Genomic DNA, 10,624 nt, shown 5'->3' on the forward strand with positions numbered 1-10,624 from the left:
TGTATATATATATATATATATATATATATATATATATATATATATATATATATCGTTATTCTAATAAAATTACGACAAAATTTCACAATTGGTCCCTGTGGTTTATAGAATATCACACTTTGAGGACTTCCTAGCAAAAAGTCATTCGACTGGTCCCTGTGGTTTGTAAAATTACATGAAAGGTTTTCCTACCATTAAATATAACTTTTCAGCCGTTAGATTTTAATGGAAAAGGCTATTTTGCCCTTGTACCAATATTGCAATACACTATAAAACTTAAGGACCATTTATGTAATTTTATAAACTTGAAATTTTTTAAACATATAAATTATAAATATAAATTTCGTATATATATAAATTATAAATATAAATTTTATATATATGTATATATATATTTTCAACAACTTGATTTTTTTATCCTTTTGACATTTAGTTTTCTATTTTTATTTTATAATTTTAGTTATTTATGGTTTTTTAATGCTTTTATTTATTTTGATTCAAATAAATAAGCTTAAATTCGATAAACCATATCGAAACATTTTTTTCTTAATTATGAAATGAAACGTTAATGTTTTTTTATTTTATGCTGTTGCGGTTTATTTTATTTATTTATTTATTTTTACTTTGATGTTTCATAGTTAATATCGTTAACAACTTTATGTTTTCATGTATCATTATCATTATTTCTTCTTTTGTTGTTTTTTATATATATTTAGCTATTTATTATTCTTCTATTGTTTTTATTTATTTTGATTCAAGTAATGAAAAATAGAAAAACAAAAAAACAAAAACTCAAAGACCAAAGTTGTAAAATACTCTAATATATTAATATATTTTACACTTTTCATATTTTTTGTTTTTTCGCATTTTTTTTTATTAATATTGGTTATTTATAGTTTTCTTAACTTTTTTTTTATTTTGATTTGTGTAAATAAAAAAGTTACGTTTATTTTTTATTTATATTTGTAAATAAAACTATTTTATTTACATGGATCAAAATAAAAAAAGTTATAAAAACCATAAATAACCAAAATTATAAAAAAAACCAAAAAAAACTCAAACACCAAAATTGTAATATACTCTAATATATTCATACATTTTACACTTTTCGGAAAAGGTCAAAGAGAAGTTATCAAGTTTATGAAAAATAAAAGGAAACAACGAAAAAAATAAAAATAGGAAATAATTAAATAACAATAAGAAAATATTAAAAAATAATAATACTAAGAAATTAAAAAAAATACGAAAAAACCAAAAAATATGAAAATGTAAAATGTATTAATATATTTGAGTATATTAGAATTTGGTGTTTGAGTTTTTGTTTTTTTTTCTATTTTTCATTACTTGAATCAAATTAAATAAAAACAATAGAAGAATAATAAATAATTAAAATTATAACAAAAATAGAAAACAAAAGGTCAAATAATGATAATGATAAATGCAAACATAAAATTGCTAATGATATTAATTATGGAGCATCCAAAAAAAACATGAAAAGTAACGATATAAAATTAAAAAGAAAAAAAATTAAAAAACAATAACGCTTTAATTCACAAATAAGAAAAATTAAAAAACAATAACGCTTTAATTCACAAATAAGAAAAATTAAAAGAAAACATAATTTCGACATGGTTTATCGAATTTAAGTTTATTTACTTGATTCAAAATAAATAAAAATATAACAAAAAACCATAAATAACTAAAATTATATAATAAAAATAGAAAACAAAATGTCAAAAAGATTAAAAAAAAAAAAAAGATTATCAAATTGTTGAAATTATATATATATATATATATATATATATATATATATATATATATATATATATATATTTAATTTCAAATTTAGGAAATTACACGAATGGTCCTTGAGGTTTGTAATGTATTGTAATATTGGTGCAAGGGCAAATACTCTTTTTCATTAAAATCTAACAGCTGAAAAGTTAGATTTAACGGCATGATGACTTTTGACGTAATTTTACAAACCATAAGGACCAGTCGCGTGACTTTTTGCTAGGAAATCCTCAAAGTACGATATTTTGTAAATCATAGGGACCAATTCTGAAATTTTGTCTAAAATAATAGGTTGATTGTCTTTTTGTCATGTGTCATCTTATTAGGTCTCATAATTAATATCATGTCACATGTCAATCTTTTTCAAATTTCATAATTTAAATTTTCCACTATAATTACATTAAATTAAATTAGATTAAAATTAAACTAATACAGATTATAAGGTCACGTACTTATTTAAATCAACAATTATAATTTTATATAACTAAAAAATAGTTTTTAATTAAAATTTTATTTAAAATAATTGATTAATAATTTTGAATTTTTACTATGAAAGTTTAATTAATTTTATAACCGTAGTTTTCACGGTTTATAAACTAATATATATATATATATATATTATATATATATATATATATATATATATATATATATATATATATATATATATATATATATATATATATATATATATATATATATATATTGGTGTGTGAAAACTTTTTACTATTCATTTGCTTCTTATGTAGATAGTTAAAATTGCTAAATTCCCATCACAATTCAACTCTCTACGAATGTTATCTAAATTTCAAAATTAGGGTCTTTATATAAATAATGATTTTGATTTTGGTAAAAGTAGATTTTTATATTTATATATTTTTCTTTTGAAATAATGTTGATCTTATATTTTTCTACCTACATAATTTTAAAGTTATATTATTGGTATTTTATAATTTACGATTTGGTCATTTATTATATTTTAAAGTTACATATTTTGGCCCCTTACTTGATTTTTATAGTTTTGTTGTTATTAATAATAATTTTTATTATTATAATTTCTTGGTTAATTGTCATTTGTGGTGTTACACCAAATAAGATACGCGTTCAAACAATATTTTTGTCCATCTCCTCCATATAAGATTGTTTATATCTAAACTTTATTTTGATACGTTTGTGGTCGCTTGAAATGGTTTAATCGCCATTGTTCTATATATAGACTATTGACATTTGAAAATCGCATTCAATATACAAATGGCAAAAAAGATCTACGCCGCAGCACCCGAGATGAGTTAAACACTAGTTTGAATAAAAAAAGGAAAAAAATACAAAAATAAAAAGTGGAAAAAATAATTCTAAAATTCTAAAAAAAATGACATATGTCAAATTCAATAAAAAATTGATATTAGGTAAAATAATCTTTATTTATTAGGATAGATAATTTGAAATATATATATATATATATATATATATATATATATATATATATATATATATATATATATATAACCATGACCTTGGCAAACGTGTACCTACGTTGAATGGTGGTACCTCAGTACTAGTTCTATATATTGACAAAGGGGTTGGCTAAAAAGACATCTTATTTTACCCTTTAGACAACCCTAATTAATTTTTGAAGTATTTTTATTGGTTGAAATTGCATTGTTTTCCGAAAATGCTGATTACAAGGAGTAATTATAGGTTGACTTTTTATAAAAGTAATGTAAGGGTGTCTAAGGGATGTCTTATTAGCAGCACTCATTGACAAAATAAGCACGACTCTATCCACTCTTAGAGTTTGTGTCTTTACAACTAACAACACAAAACCGTTAATAGGCACATGTAATGAGTAATTAATTTGTTTTTTCTTTTTAATTACGAGTGATTAATGAATTATATTTTTGTTAAATGATTTTTCTTAGAGTAATCAAATATCTTCATACTTATCATTCTACTCACTAGATCAAGACATGTGTAAAAACCAAGAAAGATGATTAAGAGAGAGAATTAGTGGTATCAACATGTCATAATCTTATATGAGTAAAAAGATAAGTTCAAACAAAAGGTAGGAGAATATTTTTTTTTTCTTAACAAGTAAAATAAATAATTTTTAATTATTAAGAAAAAAAAATTAAATATTCTCCTACCTTTTGTTCGATATTTTTACTACTATAAATTTATTTTTGTCATCCAATATTTTTAATAGCTTGTATATATATTTTTAAGAATGGTCACGCTAGCCATATGTTACCTCAAGGTAAAATTTTCTACTATAGTTAGAGATAGCAGATGATTTTGATGAAGGTATCATAAGGTTATTGTATCTCTAGTGGATATATATATGTTATAAGTTTCGATTTTGTTTATAATATTTGTTTACAATATCTTTTTTTAATTCTGATTGCTTATAATATTTGTTAAATTATTTTTGAATTTTTCCCTTAATTTAGTATATTGCTACGTAGCCTCCTGGATGTCGGGTAGTAATTGGGTCGCCTTATTTCCTAGTGCACAAACAGGAAGACACACTTTAAAAGTAGACAAATGATAGGTTAGAAAGTGATACCATGGGATGGACCATGATATTGGTCTCGATGCTTAAGTTAGATGTCAATTGAGAGTGTTGCAAAATTTTTTGTTAAGAGAAAAGTTCTACTTAGTTCCTTTGTCGATGCTCGATTTTTATAGGCTTTCAAAGGTGTATCCGTTCGAGCTTTTATCCAGTTTCTTGCTTAGTTCGGGTAAGAACAACTATTTGCCTTGTACCTCCTTATATTTGTTTATTGTGGGTATATGTATGTTGCACTTTTCTTGGGATATGTATTTCCATTGACTCATGGTTCATTCTTGTATAATGGTTGGTACTTCTGGCTATTAAGTTAAGAGGTTCTCAGGTCGATATTTGCTTATTTGGTCCATCTGGGTACACCATTATAATATATATTTATTTAGCTAAATTTTTAATTTCATATGTCAATGTATGCAAAACCTACAAAATACTCATAGGAATAGAAGAAATTTAAATTTATATTTTAAATTAAAAAAAATAGTAACTTTAGGCCTTTACCCGTTGATTTCGATACCACTAGGTGTACGTTCAAGTTTATGAGAGATTTAGTAGATGTTTGTAAGATTGATCTTGATAGATGTTTCTTTAAGGTGGCCATTCTATTATCTCAGTTGGGTACTATTCATAGTTTTGCAAAAAAAAAAAAAAAAAAAAAAAAAAAAAAAAAAAAAAAAAAAAAAAAAACTATGATTATGTTTGAGGCATAGATATAAAGAAATTTGTTAAGGTATTATCAAGGGTGATTTTTCTAGGAGTTATAAGGATAAAAAAAAATGGCATGAAATAACATCTTGATGGAGATGGAGGTTATACCAATGTGGATACCACAAAGAAACATCCATCTCCCGACATTAGTACCAAAGATTGGTAGACAGTTATCAAAAAGTTGTATACAACTCTCAAGTACATGTGTCGCTCTAGATTAAATAAAAAATGGAGTATTACTACCATATACATGTTATTACAACATTTCATCTTATACACAACAAATACATGAAGAATTAAGCCAATATGTTTGTATTATATATAAGATTATTAATAGTTATTATGAAAACCTAGTAATAGTTATATTTGGCTCTTTATAGGCAAAAAAAATGACAACACCCTAGACATATGGGTATATACATTTATGTTACATATTTTGGCATTTTTATAACATCTTATAGTTTATGTGTGCTGTATGTTTGATGCCTTTGTGTATTGTGTGTACGATGCAAGAAAATATCAATTTACGTCCATGATTTGTCTAAAGAGGCAATATATGTCCATAAATTATTTAAAATATCAATTGAACTTCCATGATTTGTTTAAAATAGTAATGTACTTCCACGATATATTTAATAGCAATGTACTTCCATGAAGTGTTTAAATAGCAATTTACTTCCATGGTTTGCTTAAAATAACAATGTACTTCCATGATTTGTTTATAAATAACAATGTACTTCCATTATTTGTTTAAAATAGCAATGTACTTCCATATTTTGTTAAAATATTCCATGATTTGTTTAAATTAGCAATGCACTTACACGATTTATTTAAGAGAGAAATGTACTTCCCTGATTTGTTTAAAATACCAACGTACTTCATGTGTGTTGTGTTTGATGTATGTGTAAATTGTATGTTTAACGTAAGAAAATAGCATTTTAATTCCGTGATTTGTTTAAAATAACAATGTACTTTTATGATTTGTTTAAAATAAAAATGTACTTTAAATTTTTGGTTGCATTGCTTTTAGTAACAATGAATTGCAAATACCATATGTGTTTATTATATTTTTTAACTTAGTATAATTTTTATTCCAAAAAAATCAATATGAGCTAACGAAAATGATTGATGAAATTGATGAATCATCAGCAAATGAGGTTGAATGTCTTGATCGTGCTCTTAGGCAAAGACATGGGTACACGAGGTGTTGGTCACAATCTTACAAGTCAATCCCCCATCTACCCTGATTATGAGTCAAGTTGATTTACACAAAGATAAACGCAACAAATGAATAATTAACACACCAACACTTAACTCGTCAATTCACTCAACATTTGCAACAAATTCAACATAGAGAGATGTTAACTCATAACCCTAATTACTGATCCTCACCCGTCACAATTCCAATTTGATCTCTCGCAAATGAAATGAACTCAACTACCGAAGCAAGTGATGAAAACGAAAAAGAAAGTGATTGGAATTAGTTTGGTTTTTAGTAAACATTTTATGGTTTGTATAAGATTTGAATGGGTTTGTTTTGTATGAAGATATTTTCTATTAGTTAAGTGTTTTATAATGTAATGTTTATATTTATAAAGATTGAAAGCTAGTTTTTATGAAAACTAAAAAAATAAAACAAAAAACATGTAAAATATCAATCAACCTTAAAGTGGTTATCCTGACGACATTTCTTTATATATAAAAACATAAATAAAACCTGCACATCGGCTATCTTAATGAAACATCATCACGATAAAGTCGACGAAATATCATCGCAAAAGTGGTAACTCGTAACAACGACATGTCATCGGGAAAAGTAATAACTAATCTTTTTTTTAGTAGAAATAGTTATCAACGAAAATTTAACGATGACATGCAATTGACAAAAGGGCATCTATGCTTGCAAATCTGTATCAACGAAAGTTAAGAGCTATACTGACAAAGTCATGTCGATAACATCCCTATACTAATAAAATAGTAGTTCTTTTGCCATGTGTCACCATGTTAGACATTGTAATAAATATCATGACACTTGTCAATCTATTGACACTTGTAATTAATATCATGACACTTATCAATATATTAATTCTCCATTTCAAATTTCAAATTTCAAAATTTAAATCACATTTTAATTACATTAAATTAATAATATTAGAATAAAAATAAAATAAAATTTATACAAATTATAAGATGATATATTTTACGTATTTATTTGAACCAATGATTATAATTTTATATATAACTAAAAAAATATCTTTTAATTAATAAGTTATTTAAAATTATTAATTAATAGTTTTGAATTTTTACTTAGAAAGTTTAATTAATTTTCTAACCGTGGTTCCCACAGGTTATAAACTAGTGTGTCAATATAGCCTATGTCGAAGACACTTGGATTCATGACAAAGGTCGTCGCCATAGACCCTTTTTGATAGAGTGATTGTCCCTAACTCACTGGAGTATAACATGTCTCAGTGTTTTGAAGAACAAATTTTTTCAACATACTTTTGGCATATTAGATCAAGAAATAAAACAAAATGTTCCTCCGACTTAATTTTATTTGCAATTGAAGAAAAAAATATAAGGTTACTTAAATTCATTTTTTATTTTAGATTCAAAACTTTAAATAATAAATCATTTGTAGAACAATGTCAACATAAATTTACACTATGTTAAATAACCATTTTAAAAAACAAAGCGTGAAATATATTTTTAGTATTGCAAGTTGAAATTAACAATTTAAAATATACAGTCAAACACCTATTAATAAACGTAATATTGTTTTAAATTATATATTAAATTAAATTTAAAAGTATTGTAAAGAAATAAAATAGATAAGGAACAAAATTGGGGTCTGATTAGAACATTGTGTTGTCAAACGTAACATTTGGGAAATAAATGGTCTGCGTAGAGGATCCACCGATCCTCCCAGGTACTCATCATCCAACTCCAACCCCTTATCTAAATCTAAATCTAACCCTAACCCATAAATCCTCTAATCTCTATCAGCATACAGTAGAGAGAGAAACCCGGAATTAAATTAAGAGAGAGAAACCACAAAAACCCACATCCCCTCGCTCATCACATCATTCTTCCTAATTCTCAACCGCATATGAATCTCTTTCAAGTAACCTAGATTTCCTCCCATGGGAGCATCCAATCGATAGTTACTCTTTCATCTTCATCATTCACTCATCATCGCTTCTTAAATAGGATTTTGGTGGATCTTTGATGTTCGATATTCTTCTTCTTCTTTTCTTCAGGTTGAAACTCAATAATCAACCATAAGCAAGAAAGAGTGAATCTTGGTCAAAACCCTATTTTCTCAACTTTCTTGCTGTTTGATAGCTTAATTCTTGAGGGTTTCCAATCTGAAAGAGTTTGAAGCTTTGGAGTGGACAATCGATCGAGATCAATGGATCAGATAACGGCATCAGCGCACGGACACTCTCTTCCTCCCCCTTTTCATACAAGAAACTTCAATCTGCATCAGTTTCAGCAACAAAATTCTGAAGATGAACAAAGTGGTACGAGTGGTCTCAACATGGCAGGTCATAAAAGAGACCGTGACGAGAAGAACAACGATGATATGTTAAATGGCAGCGGTGGCGGCGGCAGTGAAGGCAAAGAATTAGAAATCTCACGGCGGCCAAGAGGAAGACCTGCAGGTTCCAAGAACAAACCCAAACCCCCGATCATCATCACAAGAGACAGCGCCAACGCACTTAGAACCCATGTCATGGAAGTCGCCGATGGTTGTGATGTGATGGAAAGCATCGCCACCTTTGCACGGCGGCGCCAGCGTGGTGTCTGCATTATGAGCGGTAGCGGCACCGTCACAAACGTTACTCTCCGACAACCCGCATCACCAGGTGCCGTCGTCACATTGCACGGTCGATTCGAGATCTTGTCGTTATCAGGTTCTTTCCTCCCTCCACCAGCTCCACCTGCGGCCACGGGGTTGACTATTTACTTAGCTGGCGGACAAGGACAGGTGGTTGGTGGAAGCGTTGTGGGGGCACTTCTAGCCGCCGGACCTGTGGTAATCATGGCGGCATCGTTTAGCAACGCCGCCTACGAAAGACTCCCTCTCGAAGACGAAGAAAGCACTTTACCATTGCAAGGTGGTTCATTAGGATCTCCGGGAGACATGACTCCACCACAACAGCAGCAGCAGCAGCAGCAACAACAACAACAACTATTAACAGATCCTTCACTCTTCCAAGGCATGTCTCAAAACCTACTCAACTCAATTCAATTACCAAACGACGCTTACTGGGGCAACGGCGGCGGCGGTGGAGGTGGTGGTGCTGGTCGTCCTCCATTCTAACACTAGATCGATCTCAGACATGGAATGTACGTACATCATCAGTTCTTTTGAAAACCACACACAGGAAGAATTGATTGAAATATCAAAATACCCGAAACAAGATTTAGGACGTTTATGTTATTTAGAGGATTTGAACTGTTGAGCAAGATTTCAGGTTTCATTCTTTTACCCTTTTCTTCCTAATTTATGTCCAACTCTTTTGTTTTCTTGATCTGGTTTTGGTTAATTAGCTGTTCTCAATTTGATATTATGATTGTTAATTAATTAAGATGATCATCATATGCATGTACTTTGATTGAAACATCTTTGTGAATTGTAGCTTCTATCATTGGTGATCATGATCAGTTGGATAAATAATTCTTGCTATATATATATAATTCAGATTCAAAATTTCAAGTCCCGATAACTTGGAGCTGGTTATTAATTTAAATTTTAGTATCTTACACTTGAACATGTATGTCAATTAACTCACCAGACAATATGTGGATCTTTCTAAAAATTTATGCGTTCTAAATTCTTTCTCTTATAGTATCATTTAAATAAATTGATAATGTAAAGGTACTAGAATGATCACTATTCTATGTGTCTTATCGGAATGAACATCTATCATCATTGAAGTAAATGATACAATTAAAAGTTATATATAAATTAACAGGTGAAATGGTAGTGAACCCATTATCATAACTCATAATCTCTGAACTTTCTTCTTTGTAAACGTTTTTAATGACTCGTTTTGTATTCATAAAAGTTAAGAAGTTTTAAATCGTATAAATTTTAATTTTGAGGTTATTAATTCATAACTTCCATTATTTCATTAAGCTGATATAAAGATTATTAGAGTTGCACTCAGAGTATGTCTCCAAACATGACACCATTAATTTCTAATTTACTTTCTTTAAAAAAAAAATTGGTGTAACAAATTGTTTTATAGCTAATGATATGTTTCATGACTAATGATACAAGATGAGAAGTTTGAACACTTAATGATAGATATTTGTAAGCCACTAATAATTATAATAGCTATTTTTTTAATGATACAAAAGTTATAATTAATTATATTCGAATTCAAACTACAAGTGAAAAGTGAATAGGATAATACAGTAGAAAATGTATTATTGGTTTCATTCACCATGCACACTCCAAACTCTTATCCTAGATTTGGACAAAAATGGCAACCGTTATGTTTTGACTGGTCTATTTCCTATTACTTTGCCGCAAACGAGTACCTCACA

General features: G+C 27.7%; 1 protein-coding gene across 1 annotated transcript; it reads left to right on the top strand.

Annotated features, from left to right (window-relative positions):
- The first annotated feature begins 7,945 nt into the window (after window positions 1-7,945).
- On the top strand, window positions 7,946-9,749 carry LOC111920757 (AT-hook motif nuclear-localized protein 24). Its single transcript, XM_023916317.3, has one exon. It carries the CDS (start codon window positions 8,478-8,480, stop codon window positions 9,390-9,392), a length of 915 nt encoding a protein of 304 aa, XP_023772085.1. The 5' UTR covers window positions 7,946-8,477; the 3' UTR covers window positions 9,393-9,749.
- Window positions 9,750-10,624: the final 875 nt, after the last annotated feature.

The sequence above is a fragment of the Lactuca sativa genome, chromosome 3 (genome assembly GCF_002870075.4).
Source record: "Lactuca sativa cultivar Salinas chromosome 3, Lsat_Salinas_v11, whole genome shotgun sequence".
Classification (NCBI taxonomy): Eukaryota; Viridiplantae; Streptophyta; class Magnoliopsida; order Asterales; family Asteraceae; genus Lactuca; species Lactuca sativa.

Bases quoted from the DNA above. Each gene is read 5' to 3' on its own strand.
- LOC111920757 (XM_023916317.3), top strand. From the start codon at position 8,478: ATGGATCAGATAACGGCATCAGCGCACGGACACTCTCTTCCTCCCCCT.